Source organism: Sinocyclocheilus anshuiensis, unplaced genomic scaffold, assembly GCF_001515605.1.
Source record: "Sinocyclocheilus anshuiensis isolate Anshui unplaced genomic scaffold, SAMN03320099.WGS_v1.1 scaffold936, whole genome shotgun sequence".
NCBI classification, from domain to species: Eukaryota; Metazoa; Chordata; class Actinopteri; order Cypriniformes; family Cyprinidae; genus Sinocyclocheilus; species Sinocyclocheilus anshuiensis.
This window is the reverse complement of record NW_015552621.1, coordinates 686578-713238: the sequence shown is the minus strand read 5'-3', so window position 1 is coordinate 713238 and position 26661 is coordinate 686578. Positions and strand designations below refer to the sequence as shown.

The 26661-nt window shown below is 40.2% G+C and overlaps 2 protein-coding genes across 4 annotated transcripts in view; both read right to left on the bottom strand.

Moving 5' to 3' along the window:
- The window catches only part of LOC107666265 (dystrobrevin beta-like), a 48602-nt gene extending 34200 nt beyond the window's left edge, over positions 1-14402 (bottom strand). The window contains exons 1-5 of the mRNA XM_016457490.1: positions 14235-14402; positions 10776-10828; positions 10414-10481; positions 1873-1953; positions 1479-1692 (exon numbers count right to left, since the gene is read on the bottom strand). Coding sequence (XP_016312976.1) covers positions 1479-1692; positions 1873-1953; positions 10414-10480 — 362 coding nt within the window. The 5' untranslated portion in view covers position 10481; positions 10776-10828; positions 14235-14402. The remainder of the gene's footprint in view (positions 1-1478; positions 1693-1872; positions 1954-10413; positions 10482-10775; positions 10829-14234) is intronic.
- Positions 14403-16370: 1968 nt separating this feature from the next.
- LOC107666255 (putative Polycomb group protein ASXL2) overlaps positions 16371-26661 on the bottom strand; it is an 18034-nt gene continuing 7743 nt past the window's right edge. For 2 of the 3 annotated variants that reach the window (XM_016457474.1, XM_016457475.1), the window contains 8 exons: positions 25229-25347; positions 24886-25003; positions 24595-24735; positions 24355-24515; positions 24149-24245; positions 23519-23624; positions 22528-23164; positions 16371-20302 (listed from right to left, as the gene is read on the bottom strand). In XM_016457474.1, coding sequence (XP_016312960.1) covers positions 18410-20302; positions 22528-23164; positions 23519-23624; positions 24149-24245; positions 24355-24515; positions 24595-24735; positions 24886-25003; positions 25229-25347 — 3272 coding nt within the window. In that variant the 3' untranslated portion in view covers positions 16371-18409. Of the gene's footprint in view, positions 20303-22527; positions 23165-23518; positions 23625-24148; positions 24246-24354; positions 24516-24590; positions 24736-24885; positions 25004-25228; positions 25348-26661 lie in introns of those variants that run through there. The other variant, XM_016457476.1, reaches the window with a different exon arrangement.

The following is a 26661-nucleotide window of genomic DNA, read 5'->3' as shown; positions in this document are numbered from 1 at the left end:
TATGTGCGTAAACAGAACATGTTTGACTATTGATCGTGTTAGAAGGCCACAACCAAATTCATTATTAGTATTTTTCTGTTTTTTTCTATGGTAAGCTCAGTCTTGGAAAGTAGCCTAACAATGCTACAAACTTAACTATGTTTTTCTGTAGCTTTACAGCAGCTCAGCTGTTTTTGTTTATAGTATATAGTGTAGCTTTTTCAGCTACTTTTCCAAGAGGTAGAAGTGTAGCATGACAAAAAGCTACATCTCCCTTTTTGTCAAATTGTGCACAGGATGCAAAAATGTCATATAGCTCGTTTTTTAGTTTTGGAAAGTCGATTCATTTTATTGAAAAGGTTTGTTTGAACCATTCATGTAAATGAACCAGTTCAAAAATGACTAACCAATTCATTCAGTCTCTATGCACCATCTTTTTTTTTTTTTTTTTTTTTTTACGTTTTTTTACTTCTTGACGTCCATTAGGTGTTAGTTGTGTTCAGCCAAAATTTGAAATGTTAAACATTTCATGCTGTCAACCATAACTGAGATCGCTTTGGAGGCGTCGTGTTTACATCTGTTACAATGATTGCTTGTTTAGTTGAATCAGGATCAGTTGATCAGGATCAACTAAATGTTGGATTTTCAAAATATGTGAAGTTTGTTGCAGTAAACTTGCATGACGTTCTTTAATAAATGATTAATTGGTTTCACACTGGTCTGTTATTGTAGGGACGTCGACTTTACATGGGTGGCCCTTAGCCAATGAAAGCTGCGATGGAGTCCAGACCTTCTGCCATCAGTCTGCATAGATATGTATACGTGAAGCTACATTCAACTGCTCCAGACACATCAACGTGTCCGCCATCTTGGAACGGTAAAAAAACAAACAGACAAAATCTGCACGGGGAAATCTTTCACCCTCACTTGAAATTCCAAATCGAGTGGAATTCTATTGAAATGACTGGATTTTGTTTGCAAAAATTCAACAATCAATGGTAAATATGTACCTTTAGAATTTTGCCAAAACGAGGTGCACTATCTAAGTAAGCAACATAGTTAAAGTTGAAATCAAATCAAAATTAAAGTTTTTTGAGTGTTAGTATCAATATGTTAGTCTAACGGCTCTGTCTGAACGGCTCTAGCCCAAGCTGTGATATAAACTAACGCTATTGGCTATTTTAAAAAGGGGCGGGGCTGCTTGATATGTCCTGCCCTGTCTTCCTGTTTCAGTTAAAATGACGTCAACACATAGAGTAACGCTGCGTGTTTCTAAGCATTTCAGGGGACCTTTAAGATGCCTATCTTTTGAAATAGCCTTTGGGAGTGTATTTACGATGTCTTAAAATGCTGCCTCCTTAGGCAGCTCACTATGTTTTGGAACAGAGCCTATGCCTTCCAAACACTCACTCTTGTCACGATGCATATGACTCACAGTCCATCAGGTTTGCCCTGGGACCCCCTGAGAGAAAAACAAATCTCCCTCACTAACAACACACCTGTCATAAGTGGCCACGATGAAGTTTAGCAGCAGGCCGATGGACTGCTCCACGTTTATCTGGTGGGTGGTGGGCAGCCGCTTGTTGAGCTGGTAGAAGATGGAGGACAAAATGGTCTCCAGGCGTGACACATTAATCTCTGCGTTGTGGTCTAACGTGCTCAGCCCATTGTCACGGAAAGCTTCGATCATGTTCCACACGTCCACTAGGTGAACTACGACAGGGAAAGTACACCAGTGAGATCATTAAAGATACAGAATGGATATGTTCTGTCATTTTTCCCATACTAGAACAAATTTACATGATATACAACAAAAGTGACTGTACAAATACCAAAATACACAAAATGCACTGAATGGTATTTTAAAATAAATAACATGGAAGCAGGACTTACGGTTGCATCGTTTCTGAACAAATCGTAGCTTACATGCTGTCCTATACGTTGAGAGACGAATAACATCAAAGTTTTGTGCCCCTGGTGAAAATCACATGCATCAGTTTTGTTACTTTCACATTGGCAAGTCCCTTAAACCAATAGTTTGCACCAAAATTCAAATTTTGTTTATTTACTAGGGGTGGGAATCCTTTGGCATCCAATTTCAATTCTGGGTATCACAATCTGATTCCAAAACAATTCTTGAAATTATTTGTGCAATTTTATTAAATTACTTATATTAGTACTTTTTAAAATAATTAATTACATATTAATAATAAATTAAAAAAAAATGTAAGAATTATAATCAACTAAATATACCTTCAAAACATACAAGCAATTATAAATGATATATTACTAATGACATAAACTGTGGTAGGTATATTAATTTGCATTCACACTAATGCACAAATCTATTTTAACATATCAGATGTTTTGTCTTGTCCTTAAGACATAACTGATTGTGTTTGCATTAATTTCGCATCATAAAAGCATTTTTGAGATGCTTTATGCATTTTGAGTTTTATGCGTCACATTTTTATTCCATTTCAAGCAGCAAAAACTATGCCTCTGTAGAGCATTTGGAACAGAAAAACTGAAATACCGGTGAGTGAAACCACACAATGTCAAGCAAAGCACATGTTTCTCACAGCGCATGTCCTGAATCCAGAATCATTGAAGAGAAGATTATTTACTCATCATCATGTTGTTTCAAACCTGTATTACTTTCTTTCTTAAATGGAACACAGAAATGTTGAAGAATGTACTGGCTGCTCTTTTCCACATAATACACTCTTAAAAATAAAGGTTTCAAAAGGGGGTTTTCACAGCAATGCCATAAAGGAACAGTTCTTAAAAGAACCATTTTTTTCTTAGTGTAAAGAACATTTTAAAAAGCTAAAGAACCTTTTCGTACTATAAAGAAGTTTCCATGTATGTTAAAGGTTCTTTGACAGAATCTTGTATGCCAATAAAGAACCTTTATCTTTAAGAATGTAGGGATCCAGGCTGTCGAGATCCAAAATGACAGCAATCCCTCACTTAAAAGGTACAGTCACGTTTAGTCACATTAGAACATTTTTGGCAAAATTCTGTGGGCAAAAAATATCCATAGTTAATTCTCAATAGTGTAGCGATAGATGAATCACAGCTCACACAGAAGTTCGCTTGCAAACCAAGCAGCTTTCTGTTGGTCAATTCATGTTACCAACTTGAACACGAGCAAAATCTGCTTGGGGAACTTTTTCTCCCTCATGCAAAACTCCTGGTTCCCTTTCGAGCGGTCTCTCCCGTTGCATTAACATGCTACGGGGAAAGTCTTGTTTACTCTGCTACTGAAGCCTGATTTGAACATGTTCATGTAGCTGCACAAACCAATGGTGCCTAAAGGGGTGGAGCCGACTGCTATATAAGTCGGCTCTGAGCGCCATTTCGTCCGAATTTTTCTCCTTTAGCAATGAAGGTCATCTCCCCGCTGGACTCTGAAGCAAGAAGCCAAAGCAAGAAGCTCAGCCTGCTGCTCGCTGCCATTAGAGGAAGCCCCGGCAGAGGAAGATCACTAGAAGCCACAGCCATATCACCCTGTAGCCCAAGACTGGTTGCCCACTGAAACTAATCAGGGTTGAGCCTGGTCAGTACCTGGATGGGAGATCTCCTGGGAAAACTAGGTTGCTGCTGGAAGAGGTGTTAGTGAGACCAGCAGGGGGTGCTCACCCTGTGGTCTGTGTGGGTCCTAATGCCCCAGTATAGTGAAGTGGACACTATACTGTAAAAAGCACCATCCTTCAGATGAGACGTTAAACCGAGTTCTTGACTCTGTGTGGTCATTAAAAATCCCATGGCACTGGGCCAATTTGGGTCCTGGCCAAATTCCCTCCACTGGCCCTTGTCAATCATGGTCTCCTAATAATCCCCATCCACTGAATTGGCTCTATCTCTCTCTCCTCTCCACCTTTAGCTGGAGAGCGAACTGATTCGCATTCTCACCAGGCTGTGGAGAATCTCGGCTTAGAATGGTCGTCTCCAGAAGAACCTGCCCACAGCCGTTTAGACAAATGATGCCCACTGGGCTGTCGTCAATGAATCTCCCGCTAGAGTCCGGTGCTGTTTTTCTTGGAAGTTCACGATGAACTCACAGAGGCGTGGCATGCCCCTACTTGGCGCATGTCCACTTTTCTAATTCTGCCGCCCTCACCTCTGTTGACAGTGCTGAAGTAAGAGGGTATGGCAAGCGCCCCCCTAGAGAAGAGGCGGTCGCTGCACACCTCTATCCGCCATATTCCTGGCAGATTTGCAAAGTGCTTCACTGCAGCTCAGAAGTCGTCACAGGTCATTCACCACTTCCTGCCTAAGCGCTCCAGGCCAGTAGAATGAGGTTACTCACTCCAGTTCGCTCGCAGGCCACCTCGCTTCAGAGGCATTATTCAAACTTCAGTACAGGACGACAATGCTCACGTTCTCCGGTCTGAAGTGCAAACTCTGCTTGTAAAAGGAGCCGTGGAAATGGTTCCTCTAGCGAACAGCGAGTCAGGCTTTTGCAGCCGCTACTTCCTCGTGCACTTATGAATCTTCCATTCAAGATGCTGACTTGGAAGCAGATTCTCGTTCAAATATGCCCCGGGGACTGTTTTTTTTTATCAGTGGATCTAAAAGACGCTCACTTTCACATCCAGATTGCCCCTCATAACAGAGCACCCTTGAGATTCGCGTTTGAGGGGGTGACTGTCTCTGGCCCTATGCACTTTACGAAGTGAACGGACGCGGCTCTTTCCCCTCTGAGACAGATGAATTACCTAGACCAGTGCTTCCCAAACCGTGGGCCGTAGCGGTATCGCGGGGGGGCCGTGGCTAGGCTAAATCAAAATATTAAAATAATTAAAATATTCTAATTGTTCTAAAATGTGATTTTTTTTCCCCCTCCTTGTGACACAAATAAAAAACATTAAAAAAAAATTCCATTATAGCGAGGTGAGATACATTGCTTATTTTCAAACTGACATCAGCTGCTTAGTAGGAATTCAGTCACAATTAACCATCAATTCAAAAATGCGACAGTGGCTGCTCGGTAAAAGAGGAGCAGAGGATGACAATCCATCCTCATCAATTGGACCTAACTGCACTTCAAGTAAACGAAAGACTCGTAAGTACAGTGGGGAGTACTTGTCCTTCGGATTTACGAGTGTTGGTCCTGCTGACAACCCCACGCCTGTCTGTGTGCTATGCTCAGAGACCCTTGCTAATGAGGCACTGAAACCATGCAAGTTACGCTGTCACCTTGAAACAAAACATGGGTCGTTTGCCAGCAAGCCTCGAGAATTTTTTGCAAATAAATTGAAAGATTACCTGCATCGTAAAAAAGTGATTGAGTCAACCTGTGTGACGGGTGGCGAAAAAGAAAAGGCAGTGACAGCATCCTATGAGGTATCAAGACTGATAGCTACATCTGGAAAGCCCCACACCATAGGTGAAGACTTCATTTTTACCAGCCGCTAAGCAGATGGTCAGCATAATGCTGGGAAACAAAGCAGTTAAGCAACTTAACTTGATTTCTTTATCAAACAACACGGTTAAGCACCGAATTAATGATATGGCCGAGAATGTGTTCCAGCAGCTAATTTGCAGAGTTCGAGCGAGTCGTTTTTATGCAATTCAAATCGATGAGTCCACAGACATCGCGGGTATGGCGAATTTGCTCGCAAAAAAAAAATTCCATTATAGCGAGGTGAGATACATTGCTTATTTTCAAACTGACGTTGGTTGCTTAGTAGGAATTCAGTCACAATTAACCATCAATTCAAAAATGCGACAGTGGCTGCTCGGTAAAAGAGGAGCAGAGGATGACAATCCATCCTCATCAACTGGACCTAACTGCACTTCAAGTAAACGAAAGACTCGTAAGTACAGTGGGGAGTACTTGTCCTTCGGATTTACGAGTGTTGGTCCTGCTGACAACCCCACGCCTGTCTGTGTGCTATGCTCAGAGACCCTTGCTAATGAGGCACTGAAACCATGCAAGTTACGCTGTCACCTTGAAACAAAACATGGGTCGTTTGCCAGCAAGCCTCGAGAATTTTTTGCAAATAAATTGAAAGATTACCTGCATCGTAAAAAAGTGATTGAGTCAACCTGTGTGACGGGTGGCGAAAATGAAAAGGCAGTGACAGCATCGTATGAGGTATCAAGACTGATAGCTACATCTGGAAAGCCCCACACCGCTAAGCAGATGGTCAGCATAATGCTGGGAAACAATGCAGTTAAGCAACTTAACTTGATTTCTTTATCAAACAACACGGTTAAGCACCAAAATTAATGATATGGCAGAGAATGTGTTCCAGCAGCTAATTTGCAGAGTTCGAGCGAGTCGTTTTTATGCAATTCAAATTGATGAGTCCACAGACATCGCGGGTATGGCGAATTTGCTCGCATTCGTTAGGTATAAATGTGATGGAGAAATTGAGGAAAACTTTCTTTTTTGCAGACCTCTACATTCAAACGCAACTGCGGAAGCTATTTTTGACATTCTGAACGATTTCATAATTTCCAATGACATCAACTGGACAAAGTGCGTTGAACTCAGTACCGATGGTGCTCGTGCTATGCTGGGCCGACACAGTGGAGTGGTGAAGCGAGTCAAGGACGTGGCCTCGTTGCTCACTCACGTACATTGCTGTATTCACAGAGAGGAATTAGCCGCTAAGAGAATGCCCATGGATTTAAAGACAGTTTTGGACGATGCTGTCAGAATGGTGAATTACATTAAAAGTCATCCACTGCAAGCACGTTTGTTTTCCCTTTTGTGTGAAGAGATGGGTAGTGAACACCGCCAGCATTTACTACATACCAAGGTCCACTGGCTCTCACGCGGCAGAGTGCTCACCCGGCTCTTCCAGTTAAGTGACGAGGTCTTAAAGACAAAGTACAGGAATGTGTTGAGTGTGGAATCTGATCTCCGTCTTAAATTGACGTCGATTCAGCCAGACATCAAATCCTTAACAGCTGAAAAGCAACATCACCCATCTCATTAGGTACTGTCTGGAAGACTGCTGATCAGACTGTGGGACTGTTCTTTACTAAAACTGACAAAGTTTACATCGTTCCTCAGTTTAAAGTTTTTAGGTTTTATTTTTTTTTTAAACATAGTTATGTATTTCATTGCAATAGATTTGTGAACTATGTAGCTTCTGTTACACACTTTGATGCAATATAATTGTAAATAGTATGCAGAAAGTATGTAGTGTTATGGATTTAAATATATTTGTAAAGAATGTTTACATCATCTTACTTTCACCAGAATATAAAAATATAAAATTGTATGGTAGTACTCATAATTCACATGAAATTCTTACAAACTGGTTAATAAATGTTGATAATTTTGTGCAAAGAGACAATCTGCTTTATTAAATATATCTAATATAAAAATATATCTAAATATATCTATATACTATTAATCTATATATTTTTTAACATAGAGGTGTGGGGGGTGGGGGGGGGGCTTACCCCTCTGAAGTTTGGGAAGCTCTGACCTAGACGATTGGCAGGCCTTAGCCAGAAAGGAACAAGAACTCATCGCTCACTGGTCGCTGCTGCTCAGCCACCTGGAGCGGCTTGGGCTAAAAATTAATTTAGCCAAGAGCTCTCTGTCTCCCAGCCAGTGAGTGGTCTTCCTGGGGGCAGTTATCGATTCTGCCCAGATGCGGGTATGGATTACGCTGGAATGCTCCCTTAAAATTAAGCGTCTAGCAGTGTCATTCAGACTCGGGACTTCATGTCCCCTCAGGGCTTTTCAGAGGATGCTCGGCCTCATGTGAGCCACTTCCTCTGTGATTCCTCTGGGCCTGCTTCACATACGGCCCCTCCAGTATTGGCTCAAAGCCCATGTGCCGTCCCACGCTTGGCGTCTGGGACATTTTCATCTCAGGGTTACCCACCGCTGCATCAGAGCTGTGACCTCTTGGAAATCCTCTCGCCTGTTTCAATCATCCCGTTGGGACTGACATCCAGAAGGACGTTGGTCATGACAGACGCCTCCAACTCGAGTTGGGGAGCTCTCTGCAAGGGAAGACGGCATTCGGCTCCTGGTCAAACCTGGGGCAATGCTTACAGATCAACTGCCTCGAGATGATGGTGGTTTTTCTAGCCCTAAAAGCCTTCCTGCCGGCCTTAAAAGGGGCACCACATCTTGGTCCATTGGGACAACATGACAGTGGTAGCCTTATTAATCACCAAGGCAGTCTCAGGTCACACTCCCTTCATAGGTTGGCTCGATGCCTCCTTTTATGGGCACAGGCAAACTCCTCTCGTTGAGAGCAGTTCAGTCCAGGGGCAATGTAGCTCCAGGAGAATGGAGACTACATCCCCAAATGGTACAAATGATCTGGTCTGTCTTCAGGAGGGCAGAGGTGGACCTCTGCCTCAGAAGACAACTTTCACTGCCCAATTTACTTTTCAAAGCAGCGAGATGCTCTGGCCCACAAATGGCCCAGCGCTCACTTGTATGCCTTCCACCTGGTTGCCCTGCTTCCTCAGGTCATCAGACGGGTCAGGGAAGTCAGATGTTCTGTCCTCCTGGTGGCCCCACTCTGGAGGAATCAGACATGGTTCACCGCAAGTGTGACTAATACCATTTTGGAGGCTAGAGTCCCATCTACAAAACATCTCTTCGCCCTTAAATGGTCAGTCTTTTCTGAATGGTGTGCAGCACGGAACAAGGACCCATCCTCTTGTGATGCGTATCATGTGCTGATCTTTTTACAAGAGCTACTGGACAAAGGGCGCACCCTTTCCACGCTCATAGTATATGTAGCTGCCATCGCGGCGAATCATTCTCTCGTGCCTAGCCTGTCATTCGGCAGAAACAACCTTGTCATTAATTTTCTGAGGAGAGCTCGGAGATTGAATCCGCCTCGTCCTCATACTGTGCCGACTTGGGACTTATCTATAGTCCACAGGGCCCTACGGGGCCCTCCCTTCAAGCCGCTCCAGCCCGCCGACTTGCGGCCCCTGTCACTTAAGACCACCCTCCTTTTGTTAATGTCAGTCAAGCGAGTGGGTGACCTGCAGGCACTGTCAGTCTGTGCTTCATGTCTGAGTTTGGGATTAATGATTGTAGGGTCGTCCTCAAACCAAGACATGGCTATGTGCCTAAGTGCTCTTCACTCCGTTCAGAGCACAAGTCATCACCCTTCTAGCTCTTCCAAATTGAGAGGATGAGCAGGATCCTAATCCACTCTGCCGGGTTTGGGTCCTTAGAGTGTTTGTTGACTTCTATTGGTGATATCTGTGTGCCCACGGCTGGTCATCGCCATCTACCTTCACCAGGTTTTATAATTTGGACGTCCCTGCCCTGCAGGCACGGATTTTGTCCACTTAAGTTTACCTAATCCCCTTTGTAAGTGGAGAAGGGTTTGTTATTTAGTCCTCAGCCTAGGTGGCTTGGGTCTCATTGTTAGCTCAGACTTACAGGAGCCCTTAGTACGGGCGCTCCGGGGCTGGGTATGCAGAGCAGGTTTGTTCTGCACTTGCTTATAGCATGGCGTGATTGGATGCAAAGGAACACTCTGGTTACTTACATAACCTTGGTTCACTGAGATATGGGAATGAGTGTTGCGTATGCTGATGTGCTATAAAGCTGCACGTGAGTCGATGACTGTCGCTTCAGTTGAAAGATTCTGACGAAATGGCGCTCAGAGCCGACTTGTATAGCAGTCAGCTCCACCCCTTTTGGCAGGTTGAAGCGCCATTGGTCCATGCAGCTACACGAACGTGATCAAATCAGGCTTCAGTATCAGAGAAAACAGGAGTTTCCCCATAGCGTGTTAATGGAACGCTCGTTCCCTTATCTCAGGGAACCAAGGTTATGTAAGTAACTGGAGCGTTTCATCGATTCCTATTGAAATGACTGGATTTCACAAAAAGTTTTTAAAAATATGCACATCTGACGGGCAAAAAAAACTCAATGAGGGTGTTCAACTATTAGTCTATATCTCAAAGTTTGTCTGATGAAGATCCATACGGCTCGAAACATCACCTGTGGTGAGAACATTAAATAAACATTTTTACATTTTTGGAGCTGTGGTGTGCCAACCTTTCTTTTTTCTTAATGGCTGGATTTCGCAGAGAATCTGAAAATGTCACCTTCAAAGTTTCATAAAAGTGGCCCATATCATTTTTCCACCATTTGTGTCCTACAAAAGACAAAAGTCATACAGGTTTGGAACGACATGAGGATGAGAAATTTTGGGTGAACTATCCCTTCAAAAATGTGTAATCTATGACAAACACAAAAATATTCTGAATATACAAAGCAACTGTGACAGTTTTACTTGGACCATCAACCTGGTTCTACTGTTTTCTCAAAATCGTATTTGCCTTCCAACCATAGACACTAGTTTGTGCCAGTCTATTGCCCTGTGGCAGTGGAGGGCGAATAGAATTCGACAAGACCTCTGTGTATGTGTGTGGTGCATTGTGCAGAAAATGTTGTTAACTCTGAAAGCAACTCACTCATCTCCATGAAGAGCTGTCTCTTCTCCACCATAGATTTGCTGCTTTTACTTCCCTCTTCAATCATTCTACACAACACAAAAAAGGTCCATTTAATACCACAGCTTAACCACGGCCTCATTATGAAGACACAACTCACAATAACAGCAAAAATCGCTAAATTGAATTTGAATGTTTGCAAAACTTTTACAATAATTTGTAAAGAAATTGATATAGAAATTGCAACAGCAATACAGCTAAAAAAAACAACTGCAATACAGCTAATATATCTCTGTGTATATTCCACATTCAGACTTTTAGAACTCTCTTATACGATCTTTTGGTGCATATCGTCAGTCCACAGGAAACTCCTTAAGACTCACCTGTCAGGTTGGCTGGGACTCAGATAAGGTGATGCAAAGGAACCAGGAAGCTCCTACATAAGGAAAAACATTTTGATGTTGACATCTGGGGAAATACCCCTCCCCCCAATCCAACCCACACACACATACAAAAATAAACCCTGGAATAAATCCCCCATTCACAAAAGGGCATTTGAGTTCTCTTGCTCTCTGCTAGTGCTGATTATGTATGACAATACTGTCTGCACAGACTGCATCCTGTAAGCTAATGAAACAAGAGCCGCTAAGGAGCCACTTAATAGTGACAAGAAGAGAACACATCATAGAACCAGTAAAGGAAGAATTCTGAGTATAATGGCTGTGAAAAAGAATACATGCATATTATATAGAATTTGTCATGAGTAAAAGTATTGTGAAGAGAGATGAGAAACGAGCCGCTAAGGAGTCACATGAAAGCAATCAAAGAAGAACTCTGAATGTAATGAGTGTAAAAAATATACACATAATACTGGATATTATAGTAATGTGGATATTATAGTTATTACTGTTGTGTAATTGTAGTTCTTACATCAACACCATAAAACGTAACAACAGCCGTCAACTCATATTTACTTGCTGCTTCAATTAGTAGAAGGGATTTTTATAAATCCCAATGACTTGAATCTTTTGATTCATTTCGTCAAGATGATCTGTTCTGATTCATTCACTGATTCAGTGACCCTTTCTGCAGGTTACATTGTTATGCCTGTAGAGTAGACTGTTAGGCAGTAAGTTGTGTGAGTGATTCATTAAAGGAATAGTTCACCTAAAAATAAAAATTTACCCACGCTCAGGCCATACAAGATGTAGATGAGTTTGTTTCCTCATCAGAACATATTTGGAGAAATTTTGCATTACATCACTTGCTCACCAATGGATCCTCTTCATTGAATGGGTACCATCAGAATGCTAACAGCTGATAAAACCATCACAATAATCTAAAAGTAATCCATATGACTCCACTCCATCAATTAATATCTTGTGAAGTGAAAAGCTATGTGTTTGTAAGAAACAAATCCATCGTTAAGGCATATTAATGTTAAACCATCACATAATCCATAATAACGCTTCTTCTAGTGACAAAGTCCATCCCCCGTTGTCCTCTCACATCAAAATCCACTGACCTATTTGTTTAGAACTGTTTGCACTTGGAAACAGTACTTGATCTGTGCATATTTCTCTCCTGATTCAGGTGAGACAACTTTGTGTGGATTACTTGTGGATTATTGTGATGTTTTCATCAGCTGTTTAAACTCTCACCCATTCATTGCAGAGGATCCATCGGTGAGCATGTGATGTAATGCTACATTTCTCCAAATCTGTTCCAATAAAGAAACAAGTTCATCTACATTTTTGCATTGCCTGAGGGTGAGTATATTTTCAGCAAATTTTCATTTTTTGCGTGAGCTAGCTACTTCTTTAAATCATTCACTCAACAATTCGTTAATAAACAAGCTGTTTACAACCTAAACTTTTAAGACTTTTTATATACTTTTTTAGTGTATCTAATTTAGAAAGAGATTTGTAGAAAGAGTGAGACCGAAATGATAAAACGCAGATCTATTTTCCCAAAACTGCAGAGCATTATTAAAATCGAGGGACTGATTCAGTGACATATACTCAAAACAGCAGCTGAATTCGGAAAAGAGTGCATTAGTGCCGCCCTCTTTTTCAAATGTGCTGTTCTTTTTTTCCATACATTTTTACCATAGGGATTTCAAAAAAAAAAAAGTCTTCATTAAAGTGTTATAAGCATGAACCAAGCTAAATAGCTACAAGGTGAATCATAACATTACAAACTTTTACTTGAAGCAAAAAAGTATTTAAAGGGGTCATATGATGCTTTTTTAAAGATCATTATTTCTTTGGTTTTGAGACTAGTCTTTGCAACTTCAGGGATCTTATCTATGCACAATCAGCTTGTAACACTCCAAAGAGAAAGGAACACTTGAAATCGCATCATATGACCCCTTTAAGACTGTACTTAGCAGCTTTAGTGAAGGAAAGAACTACAATCCCATGAAGCATTGCGAATGACAATCAAATCAAAAACGGTGAACGGTGAAATATAAAATGATTTGTTTAATGTTCTTGATTATATCTATAGAAACAATATATTTTGAGCTTATTGCAAAGCATGCATAAATATTTAAGTATTTTAAAGCACAGTGAAACCGTCTTGATTAAATTGTTCCTAGTGTTTCATGGGAGAGGGCGTTCCCTGCAGAGACCCTTTGGTGCAATTTGATTCTCCAATTGGTGGAATTTCCATACAGTATCTTGGGTAATGTAGTTTTTACCATGAATTCTGCTGTCAAGACATTTATTTTAAAAATTAGCTTAAATAGAGTGCACAGATGGCTTAAACAAATGCATATGCCATTGATTAACAATGCCGGAGTTCACAAAGATTTGCAAGTTGTTGTTAAAAATCAATTTCCCAATGGAGAAAATGAGTTTTTCTTATGGAACCCACCTGTTGCACATCTAAATTAACTGGTTTTATTCAAGTCAAAAATAATATTTCACATCACTGAATCAATACATTAATTTATGCAAACAAAACTATATGTAATGGGTTGAATCAGGTAGATAGGTAACAATTGCAGGTTTTACTGCAGTGTTATTCCGAATTTAGCAAACAGCTTGTTCAGATAAACTGGCGTATTTGTTTAGTAATGAGCTGTTCTTCACAGGAAGCACTCAAATACTATTGGACCGTAATGACAGGAAGGCAGCGGGAGACACTTCAGTGAACCAAAAAATACGAGTCAGTGCATGAACAAGATTCGTTCACTTAAAAGATTCACTCAAAAGCCTCGATTCGTTCACGAACGAAACGCCACTAGAAAGCATTATGTCATTGCTGACCGTTAAAGACACCGCTGACGTTATGACTTCTGGCTTCAAGTCGTTCCGTTCGTTTTGCTAATCTAATCGCATGTTGCAAGGGCTACTACTAAGTGAATATATGGCCCACTATAAGTCAGAAGTAACACACCGCACCTCTATAATGACTCGCGCTTTGACGTGACTCAACCAACGGAAATACACACTGTACACACAAATACTTATACACCCCCAATGCGTTTAAATGACAACGTCTAAGCTTAATGAATACGGCCATATTATCTTTATTTAACTCCCTATGATGTGTTAAATAAATAAGATGCTATATGATCCACAAATACAGTTGGATCCGTAAGATGATATTCTGAGGACATGTTTAGCTGTGCTCCCTTTGCGTGTGTTTGTATTTGCATCTGAATGCGAAAGCATCATTAGCGGGGAAATCACGCAGGTCGCGCGACCATCAGCATCTGATGAGAGCGATCAACGGTCTCGCGCTCGATTCCTGGCGTATCATCATCATCATCATCTTCATCATAGCTCTCTTGCGTTTCAATTTATTTTTTTTAATATAGACTGACAAATACTGACCCAATAATCCGCAATTCGGTAGCGCTGCGCTCCCCCATCTTCATATTTGTGCCGTGGTTACCGTTCCGTTTGATTCGGTCTTGTAGGAACTGCAGTACAGGATGCGAGAGCGCTTCTCTGAGCATCAGCCAACAGCAGAGGACAGCAGAGCACTCCTGCCTTTCCCATCACTGAGCGGCACTATTGCTCTTTATATGCACGATTTTTACTAAGCCTTTAGCCGACTGTTAGTTTTATGTAATGCAGTGCAATATGCTTGCTCAAATATGCTGAGTAGATCTTCATATACTGCGTATGTATGCTTATGTCATGTCTACGTCAGACACATAAAGATGTTTATTTTTTATTTTGCATTTCTAAATTAATAGATCATTATAGGCTACCATAAGTCCACACAGCATGAGATATACTTATTAATAAAAAATCATTGCAAAAGCAAGAAACAGATTTTTTTTAAATTACATACACATTGTAGGGGGTTAAACCAAATCATACCGGCTAAACAAATCAAATAATTTCCTAATAAAATAAAAATGAAACATCTCGGTCCAAATTTAACCAGATTACATTGAAAAAAAATAAATACTCGACAGTTTCAATATATCATTGGCCAGTGTTTGAATCCACATTAAATTTTAATCTTAGAAATTCCTTAGTTGGCTAAATACATCATTTTAAATGGCACTTCTTTACATTTTGGTGGAAAGGGAGCAGAACAGAATAAAATTCCTCTAATCCAGGTATAAAATAGCCTATCCACCACTATATTTTTTGTACTTTTAAGACATAGGCATAAATTATAAATAAATATATTAAATGTATATCTGTATATTCATACTGAATAACATATATCAGCACATGCAGTCTTAAATGCAAAGTTATATTCTTTGTGCTTGTTGGCTAAAAAAGCGATTCTGATTCTGATTAATACTCTAAAATCATAATTTAATTGCTTAAAAATTCAACTATGACTGGAACACCTGTTCACCTTTTCACTAGTGTTGTTGCATAGCAACGTTCCATCAAATCACACTTTATGTAATACGTCATTGGTTTTGTACCTTATTGTTTAAATAATTAGAAGAAATTAACTGAATTACATAAAAAAATAACCCATTACTGAATTTGTTTTCCTGCATTTTATTCATATTGTTTCTTGATAAAATACACTTTGCTTACAATTGCTATATTACATTCACCTTTATTTTACATCAAATATTTGACTTTTAAAACATAAAATAACACACATTGTGGAAGCCACTCCAAGTTCTGGAATACCAACACCTCCTGCACTAAGAGTCATATCATTTCAGGGGTCCGCAGGGGAAAACATTGCCTCATTAATTAAAACTCCAAGTGTTTTGTTAAATGTCACAGGCATATAAGGTTGGCGATAGAGGAAGTAAGTCATGCGTTGCAACTCTATCAAAGGAAATGAAAGCAGTAAATAACCAACAATAGTTAAACTGCTGTTTACACCTCTGACAAATTAAAACATTTTCAAGAAATAAGTTAACCTAAATATCTTTTTTTTTTTTAATTCAAATCAATTCTAAGGCCTGATATAAAGTATAATGGAGGTATCACAGTTATTCTATGAGTCTCTTGTAAGTTTAACTGCTGCATATGTATAAGTAAATAAAAGCGTCAGTTTACCCACTGACAAAAGTCAATGAAAGCCAGTTACCTTGAAACAACCTCACAGGCTCACACCCAAAGCCATTCAGCACAACCCAACCACCACGCTAGTTAATTTTATTCATACAACATAAACACTATAACCTGATGGATTTTTTTTTTATGCAAGAAGCTAGACTTTCAATAATCAATAAAGTGAGCTGCAAGTTTCACACACATATTATTAGTCAATTAAAAATCCACTGTAAGGACATCAATTCATCACAGGCAAAAGTAGCCATACAAAAATATCAACAGATCAGACTATCACAAGGGTCCTGGTACAAAAAAAAAAAAAAGTGTAAAAAGTTTATGTACTCCTTAAACAAAGGCATACCAAAATGGGACAGCCAATAATATAAAGTTATAGTAAATACCCTGTTTCTTAAATGTTTTGTAAAATGATTTGTAAATAGACTTCTTTTTATTAAAATATATTACTTAAAATATATTACTTTGCTTAACTAGACAAGACATTAAAAACAAAATCTGATTATCTAGTCCCCATAAATCGACTTTGGTATATTACCAAGCAAATTTGATCTAAAATTCGTTTACATTTCTATTGCCTGTAAGGCAGATGATTAAAAAAAAATTAAAATAAAAAGACTAATTCAAAGATGCATCAACTTTTTTTTCTAACATACATAGAACTATGGGTATCAAAACTGATCTGTTTAGCAGAATTGTTTCAGGACAGAAATTAAACCACGACACTAAATGTTGAAACATGATTAAAATTATGATGTGTTGGACAGTATTTCATAAATAAAAACCTTTAGTTATCAGACAATCGGATATGTTTAGGCAAGATACAAGAATGCTTTGTAGAAATATTTGTACATCTAAAAGAAAGTCCGTATTTACAATACTAAACAAAACAGAAAAAAATCTTCATAAAATCTCCCTTCTGAGTGTTTAACTTCAATGCTCATATAGTTTTGCTGTTGATACTCTGCATTATTATCCTATTCCTAAAAACTAAGGTTACAGAGAGTATCTGCTATTCCAATTAGAGGCAATGTCACTTGTGTGACGTAAACTGATTAGACACAGGCTATTGAAATGATTAAGACCTGCTTTTGCTCCTGAGAGGGTACAACAGATTGTTTAAGAATTCTTTCATCCTTACAAATCATCATTTTTTTTAAAGATATAGATCGTTAGCAAAGTAATTTTCTGAACATAAAAAAGTGCAACCCTAATAAATCCTTTTTTCTGAAGAAAATGAGATGTAAGGGACTAATGCTCTCAATTTTATAAATACTGTAAATATACAAATTATTGCCACTATCAGTATAAACCTGTTCTTACATTCTTCTCTCAAGTAAAACCCACTGATCTAAGAGAAGTGCTAGCCTGTTAACATATTTGACAAAACTCCCTTCTATCTCATAAATAACTTTGAACAGTACCATATAAACCTAGTATCAAGGCAGGTTAATATATTAGGTTTACATATTCACAGTAATTCTGCAAAATAATTGGTATTTCAGTTGTGTGGTTCTTTTGCTTGTGTCACAAAGGCCTAAACCAACCAACAAATAGCTTTACAGGATATGCAAAGACTAAATATTGATGTTATCGGTTTCTAATCCAGCAAACTAGTGTGAATTATGTGTAAAAGATACGAAATTTGAGGGTTGGAAGGAATCATGATTTTTAACATCTATAAAAATAGTAGTATATTCATTTGCATTTCTAAAATCCTATTACAAAAATAGAACAGAAATAGAACAAGCCTTAAATATTGCCACTATTCAATATCGAGTCTTGAGGCTAAAACAAGGTGCTCAATGAATGAGAGGAAGTATTACTCAGCATTGCACGTTTTTTATACCTCATCTTCTAGCATGCTATTTATGTTTGTATTGTAAAGAAAAACAAAGGGGCGAAATCACTAAACAGTTGCGCCACTTTTGCACTCTGCATTTCAGCGCAAAAACCTGCGGTGTCTCTACTAAGCACCGGCAATCCAGTTTAACCAGGCGCTTAAAGCGCTCAAACTGCAAATGAAAAGCATGGGTACATATCCAGACATACAGTGTAGTCGAGCGCACTTTCGGCACTTTAAAGAGCCGATTCAGGTGTCTGGATTGCATTACTGCAGCCATACTAAACAGTCCCAGTAAAGCATGCCAGATCACGGTAGTCTGCTGCATTCGCCACAACTAAGTACTCAAAACTGACTTGCAAGAATAACACAGGCTTGCTGGTCATGTTACCTGATTTGCATAACTCCTGAATCAGCCGCTAAAACAAAGCAAGAAAGTACGTGCAAATAAGCAGCACTATTAGCAGGCACAATTCATTCTTAGTGAGTTCCCCCCCATTCAGCACAACAGCTTGCCTCTCTCAAATGACAACGGATATATGAACAGGTTACCACAGCGAGAGAGTCACTGCTGTACTGTCGTAACATTTCTGTTACCCTCACTGCAGTGATTGCTTCTCTTTGAATGAATGAATGAACAAGTTGCAGTTCATTCTCATGACCATTATCGTACCACCAAACACGAGACACATAGTTTGGATGGACCAATGCAATCATCATGGCAGAATGCGCCACATCCCTTGCACATAATCATGGCCTTCAGCCGACAGTAGCACTTTGATTGGACGTCTTCCATTGCAGAGGTTTCTATGAAGGCTTGCTCAGGTGAGGTTTCACCCTGACTGTTCTGATCCAGTAGGTGACCGGCAGGTATGGCAGTGACAGTGACGGAAAAAGACATCATTCCTCCAGCAGCCGTTTCACCATCACCACTGCAGGACACAGTGGGAGAAGTTGGAGTGTCAGCCATGCTGTGCTTCAGTGCATGAGGGACAGACATGCTGATAGTGCCACCATACTGAGGTCCATTATGTGCTTTCTGAGATAAGAACGTGCGTTGGTGACAGTCACCTAACTGATATGGCTCTGTTTTACCCTGTATACTGCTGCACATATCAAGCTGCGCTCTTGAGCATGTTTCTTTGGTTCTAAGAGAAGTGTTGCCTTCGTCTTTGCTGGACAAACAACTCAGAGATGGAGATTCAGACTTTATATCAGAGCAGAGTTGGGGTGTCAAACCATCATCTGGTTTATTTATAACACATCCCTGCTGTTCCACTTTTACCCTTGGAAAATTCAGGTGTCCTTGAGAGGTGGTATGAGACCCTGCAAATGACTCCGTCTTCCCTTTCACACCCTCCTCTGCTTCGATTTTCTCCTTCTTCAGGTTGGCGAGGGCAATGCTCGTATTACTAGTTAGGTGGGGCCGTTTGCTGCTCTCGGATGCTCTACCATATGTGGAGACATTGAGGAGGTAGTGTCCTGTCATAGCTGGCTTGGATAACCTTTTCCGTCCAAAGATGCCGAGATGGACACTCTGGTCATGGCTACCCTCAAGGTGACCTAACTGACAGGACTGAAATTGGGAGGGTTGACAGTTGGAGATGGTGTTCTTCTGCTCGCATTTGTCCCTTAGCGGTTGCAGCATCTGGTCCTGAGTGCCAACTTTGACCAACTTGTCCACACTTCTGGCTTGCATCATTGATGGGCCAAAAGGAACTTGGTTCCCAAGTTTGTTGGCATCTTCTTGGTTTGTTTTCAACCCAGCAGTGGTGGTACCAAGATTCCCTTTATCTCTGGCAGAAATGGCCACAGATTGAACCTCCACCTTGGCTAGTGGCTTTGGGAGGATCTTTTCTAAGGGAACCTCTTTACCTTGAAGAAGCTGGGTGACCAGAGGATTATTTACTGGGATTGAAGAGCTAGGCTTGGTCACTGACGCTCCTGAAAAAGGCGTCTGCTCTGGTCTCTGGTTTTGTGCAATTGTATTCAAGGCAGTCACATTTCCTGCCTGACTTGAAGGTGCTAGCATTCCCCCAGGACTGAGGAGGTTATGCTGATCCTTGCCTGTTGGGTTCAATGTACACAGAGTGGTTTGCAACCCCATCGAAGAGCAATTATCTTTTAAAAATCCCTGGCTTGCACTGAAGGCTTGTGCAAGACCAGGGTCTGAGTGTCCAGTGGAACCTGAGGAAGGAGAGGTTTGTAAGAGAGTCACTGTGCCTTCAGGAGCTGGAGATCCAGAGCTTAACTTTATTGGCGACACAGATTGACTTCTGCTGCTTGCTGGTGAAAAATCTTCAGACAGGGACCGAGCTGGAGAGGGTGTCGAGGTACCTCCAACTGAGCCGGTTCCCATTGAGGAAGATGACCCGGCTGCTGCTGCTGCAGCACGCTGTGCACGTGCTAACTGGGCTTTTGCCTTGATGTCAGCTAGAGTGCGAGCACCTGTGCGACCGGGTCGAACGCTAGGGGGTGTCAGTGGAATGGGAACCGGAGTCCTTGGAGATACCTGTTCAGTAGACGCAGGGGCAGATGAAATTCTTGACACTGAGATCTGCAAAGAGAGAGTTTGAGTGTTACTATGGGAGTGAAAATTCCACTGAAGTTAGCATTTAATGTCAAAAAATGAATATAGCGCATATATTATTATATTTATATAATATACATTTTTAGATCTTCTAAATTTCTTTGTATGGAAAAACTCCCTACCACGATATTAGAGTGCTTGCCTGGTCAATTGCTATGTGGTTGCTAAATGGTCCTGAGTGTTTTTTGGCATTGTGTTATGATTGCTAGTGTGTTCTTGAGAGTTGCTAGGGCATTCCTAGTAGGGGTGGGAATCTTAAGTCACCTCACGATCCGATCCGATTCCGATTCTGGGAGTCACGATCCGATTCCAGAACGATTCTTGAGCTACTACCCCCCGACAACCATAGCGCGCGTCAGCATTTGTAACTGAAAGCAGCCTTCTTGTTAGTGAGGTTCATATTTTAAATATATACAGTGGGTAATGGGGTGCTGTGTGTACATTAATGAGGAAAAAAAATTAACTTAAATGATTTTAGCAAATGGCTGCAATATAACAAAGAGTGAAAAATTTAAGGGGGTCTGAATACTTTCCGTACCCACTGTAAGTCCACTGCATTCCAAACCACATAAATGATGACTTCGTAGAGCATTTGTAAGGAAAATACCGACGGGCGAGACCGCACACTTCAAGTGTAACATCAAACAAAGCGCGCATCTCTCACAGCGCATCCTGTGCAATGAAGCCCGCAAATGTCCTTGTAATTCGCTTCAACCTTTCCGAACTTTATGAAAGAGTATTTTACGGAAGGTTCAAGTGGTGTATGTGTGTGAGGAATTGGAAGCAAGCAGAATACGGGTGTTTCTAAAGCAAACTCAGCGTCATCGCGCATGTGGTTAAAAACTAAGCTCAGGATCGATTCTGAAATTCTCAGAATTTCGTTGGAGAGAGAATCGCGATGCATCGATGGATCGATTTTTTCTCCCACTCCTAATTCCTAGGTGATTGCTAGAGTGTTCTAGGTGATTTATACAAGTCTGATTGCTTAGAAAAGTGATAGCAAATCCTCTCCTCAATATGTCACACAATACAACAGACACACCTACATCATTTATATAGGAACTGTAGTACAAACGACATGCAACATCATGTCTACACTGGGTGTGACCATTGTCAACAGATTAAAACTGTCTACATTGGAAACATCAAAACAAATGTTCCAAATCCAATTATCGTTTGTGTCAGAAGTAGCACAAATTATTCGAATAGGTTCTATTGGTTCTGATGCATCGCATTACTCTCATCTGGTGCAGACAGGAAGTGCAACACTGCTTAATACTTAAGGCTAGGGATGTGCCGATACGAGTATCGGTACCGAACGGTTCACAGGGCAAATTCCAAATGGAAGTGATCATCCCCCCTTGGAGTGGGGACTTTGCAGTGAGTAGGGCACGTGCGTGCCATTATGTAGTCATTTGGAATGCACTTGGCAAAGCGAGCGATGTAATTTTCTCATTATCTTCAGCTGGCATGTTCCCGTGACAACGCAGCACGGTGTCCATCAGCAGATTCTCTGATGGACACCGGCATAAAAAAAAAATACATTTTATATTTTAAAAAGTTATATCTATATTAGTTTTTATATATTATATAGCATATTTTAAAAACTTTTTAAAATATAAAATGTATGTTTATTTGCAACAGTTATGCTAACAACAATAAAAAGACATTTATGACAGTAAAACAGCAACATCTGCTGAAGGACAACGCCATTCCCGTAATTACGAGATTCCAACTTGTAAAAAGCGTTCACGTCCTGGTAGAACTTGTAATTGCAACTTGTGAACTGGGAGTTTTCTGAGAGCTAAGACTTGTACCAAGTGACCACTGTACCACCTGACCACCGCAGGCTCTGTTTAGGCGTTGATAGTGTTGCCATAGAAAAGCATAATTCCGAGTCCGAGGACGTGAACAGCTCAGAGTAGAACGTCACGTGCTGTCATCTCGAAGTTATGGTAATGATGATATTGCATGAATGCAGCATATGTCACTGGCTTTGCCAAGTGTATTCCAAACGACTACATAATGGCACGCACGTGCCCTGCTCACTCCAAAGTCCCCACTCCAAGGGGATAGGAATGAACACTTCCATTTGGAATTTGCCCCGTGAACCGTTCGGTACCGATACTCGTATCAGCACATCCCTACTTAAGGCTAGGGGTTTGTTCAAAAGAAAGAAACCCAAAACTTACTTTGAGAGGAGGTACTCTCTGTTCTACTTTTTCTTTAGCTGTCACTGTGGATGATGCTTCTAATGAAGTGACACGGGGCTTCTTCTCTGTTCTGAGCTCTGTATCTTGTTCACTAGAGACTTTTCTTTTTAGAGGCTCAGATGTGACAACAGTTACTGGAGATCCAGCTTTATTCCTTTCCATTACTGTTTGTTCAGCCTCACCAACGGGACTTTCATCTTTAGGGGTCTGTGTCTCCTTTCCTTTCAAACAGGTGACCACTGCTTCTAAAGGAGATGCTGGGGTCTTACATGTGATCTCATTCTCCAGTGCTTTTTCACTGCCAGGTTTGGGCTCCACTGCTTTTTGAACAGAGGACTCTGGAATCAGTTCTTCCTGTGCATCCTTCCTCGTGTCTAAGGATAAACGTGATTGCTCTGGAGCAGGAGACTTGACTGGCTCTTCAGGTGAGACATGTGGTACTGTTGATTTCACATCTCTGGATCTCAACTCCATGTGGATGACCTCTGTCACTGGGTTTACCTTCTGAGACTCTTTGACAGTCTCTGGCTTTTCTGATAGGACTGTGCTTTTAGCTTGTTCAGGAACACTCCTATCCTCTGTCAGCTCTCTGGATTCCTCTATACTGAGTCCAGATCTGAAATTAAAAGCCAGAAGAGACAATATTATGAAAAAGGACCTCAAAAACAAAACATCACCTATGATACATTAAACTAGTGGCCCACTAACCAATTTTCCATCAATTTTCAGGCTTCACAATGCCAAAATAAGGCATGGACACTCCTGGAGGGCCACATTATGCTAGAATTTAGCACCAGCCCTAATTAAGCAAACCTAAACCAGCTAATCAATATCTTCAGGATCACTAGAAACTTAAATGTGTTGGAGTTAACTCTGCAAAAACGTGGCCAGAATTGGACACCCCTGACCTAGTCCTAGACCATACTCTCTGATTTTCTTTTTCAGTATTTCAGCGTGGTGGTTTACTTACTGTTCACCATAGTAGCTCTCAAAGAATTGCTCTTTCCAAAGCTCCACCTTCTTTTCCTTCTCAATTTCTTGCCGCATTCTCAGTCTCAGCTCTGGTGTGAACTCACCTGAGAACAAAGTCTTGCATAAGTCACACAAATATTGCAGATTAATTTGCTTATTAACAGCACACTGTTACACAACTTTTTCCACTGTTAAAAGGTATATTCCTAAAGAATAAACATTAAAAAAATATTAACTATTAGGTACACTCACATGACTCTTACAATATCAGAAACCTAGAAAAATCTGTATTTTTCTACAGCACATTGCCTTTTCATGGTTGCTGCCACATTGAGATCACATGACATGCCAAATACTACTCATTTTATTTCTGTAACCCCTCTATTATTGGACACTTTCGGTTGCAGAATACTGTCCTGGGAGACAAGTACACCATATAGGGTATTTTTTATATATATTATATACTTTCTGAGTATATTTGCTTCTGTGTTATACAGATTCCTCACTGATAATTTCACTTGAATTTCAAGACCACTGCTGTTCAAGAGCATGCCAGCAAAACCAAAAATTACTTTTTTTGCACATTTAAGCTTTTAACTACTTTTAATCAATGAGGACAACAACTGACCCTCTGACAACCTCTCCTTCCAAGACTGTGCTGCTGATGTGAAGAATTCATTGTTCAAGGCAGAGCTGGTCACCTTCAGTGCACCATCCATACTAGCCTGCAAAGTGTTTGCATCACAATTCTATCATTAATAACAATCAGAGATTCACGATCCACAAAATCATACTGCATGTTCAACATCGCAGGGTTCTTCAGTGTTTCACTACCTGCTGGTCAACCTCTGGCAGCATCTTAAGAAGCTTCTGTTGACACCCTGTAGGCAACATTGAGAATGTGTGCTTGTTGATGAGCGCTCGCAGGTTGGTGTTGACAAGGATGGAATCTGGTGTCTCAACATCTATCTCACACTTGGTACGCCTCAGTTGTCCTGAAAATCCAAGGTGGTGGGATCAGTTTCAGCACCTCATGAGCTGACACGAATTACAGTGATCTGTGACGATACTCACTGGCACTGAGCTGACTGGAGCGCTGAGACACCTTTCGGGCACCAGTGGTGTGGCACACATCTGCTTTGACAGAGGAGGACGAGCTGGAGGTAGAGTTCTGTGGACTTGCACGGCAGCGCTCTGTCTGTTTCAGCTCCCAGGCTAGAGCAAACAGAGACATACTGTTTTATATTTCTTTTGTATTTACATGAACATGAAGTACCAGTCAAAAATGTGGACATGCCTAAAGAGCATGCTTTAATTTGATTAAAATTCACATTGAAAAACTGTAACATCAAATACTGTATGTACAGGATTTGGAGGAGTCATGAGCCATGTCTTTGACAGACTTGAGGAGCAGTCGTGGGCTGGAGGCGCTGGGGATTCCACATTGCCGCCGCTGATTCCTCTGCTGCTGCTGTTTCAGTGCCTATAAATGAAGCACATCAAAAACGAAAATGTACATAAACCCACAGGTTGCATAACAGGTTACTGCTGTGTTGCAAACAGAGAGCACAAGGGGTCTCAACAGCTCAAGGTTTAAACCAACCAACAGTAATATCACAGCAGGTCTAGGTATTGATTATCCAAATAGACATTCCCATATATTTTTTTATATATATAAAGCAGAATAAATAAGTGTAACTGGCAGTACCTGTTTTAGGGCCTTCTTGCTGTGTTTCTGTGATGGGGACATGAGTTTGCTGCTGGAGACTGACGGAGATGAACAGCGAGACTGTGGTGAGGATGGCTGAGATTGCAGTTTTGCTGGCACTGAGAATGATAGGAAAGCAATACATTGGGTGCATGTTTGTACCACAAAGACATTTATACTCACACACACACAATCGAACAGGTATATGCACAAACTTAATTTCACTCCCTGATGATTCAAGGTCATTTCAATACAAATACACAACCAGTTTGCAAACACATTGAAAAGTACAATATAGGTACAGGATTAGTGCAGTCTATATTTTAAATATTAAAAAATAGATATATTTTAAAAAAATATTTAAAAATGTTTTATTACAAAATGTTTTTAATTTGCACTATCACTTGGAAATTACATTGCTATTACGTTGTTCCATGACAACTATAAATTCATAAATACACTTTTTGACTTTCCTTTGTGACATATTTAAATCTGCAGAATTCACAACAACATTATTCAGTCCATAACAGAAAACCAAATGTTTGAGTCTGCAAGGCATAAAAACACATTTATACATTTAGCAAATGTAACATGTAGTGGCAACACAGCACTGGTCCAATAGTAAACTAAAAACAACCAGGTACTGAGATCAGAACAGAAGCCCTAAAAATGAAAACACAATGTGTTTCACTGTAATATAACTACATAGTCATCCAAGCACATTTATTAAAGGATGGGTGTTTTTAAAAAGACAAACACTTGATGAAACTACCTCCCATAAATAATGTGCGGTCACGGCAATTTTTATTTCCTGGTTTTTGCAGAGTTCGTTTTTTTTTTCTCTCTGACACAACAATCTTAATTTTCTCAAATCCACAGCTTTAAAGTTTCACCAGCATATTAAGATGAAAGTCTTACTTACAGTACTTGGTTCTGCATTAATTCACTTTTAGATTGCATTATTCCCAAATATTTAGCTTCTGCAAGATGAATTGAGGTAAAACTGGTGTTTGTTTAGTTAGCTTCGTTCGTACTACTCTCATTTATATGAGGAAGTGGTATAAATTTTGCAAAAAAACAAAAAAAAAAGTAGAATTTCCTGTTAAGAGGGTGTTTTGCATTCAAAGAATATTTTGACTTGAACGAGGCACACCTACCCTTAGATGTGAGGTCATTTATACACATCATATCAGAGTCAGCATATGAGTTACACATTCATGGTTCAGCATGTAATCTACATACTCCATGCCACAACACATGGTATGATTTAACAATGATTTGATTAACTACAATTTTAGATTTCTTTAAAGTTTTTATTAGTAGTTATATATTAGCCACCTGCTGTGACCTGCTTAAACTTGACAAAATACGCTTCACCCTCTAAAAAACTTTTGGACGAAATGTATATAATTTCCATTTATGTTACAAAAAAT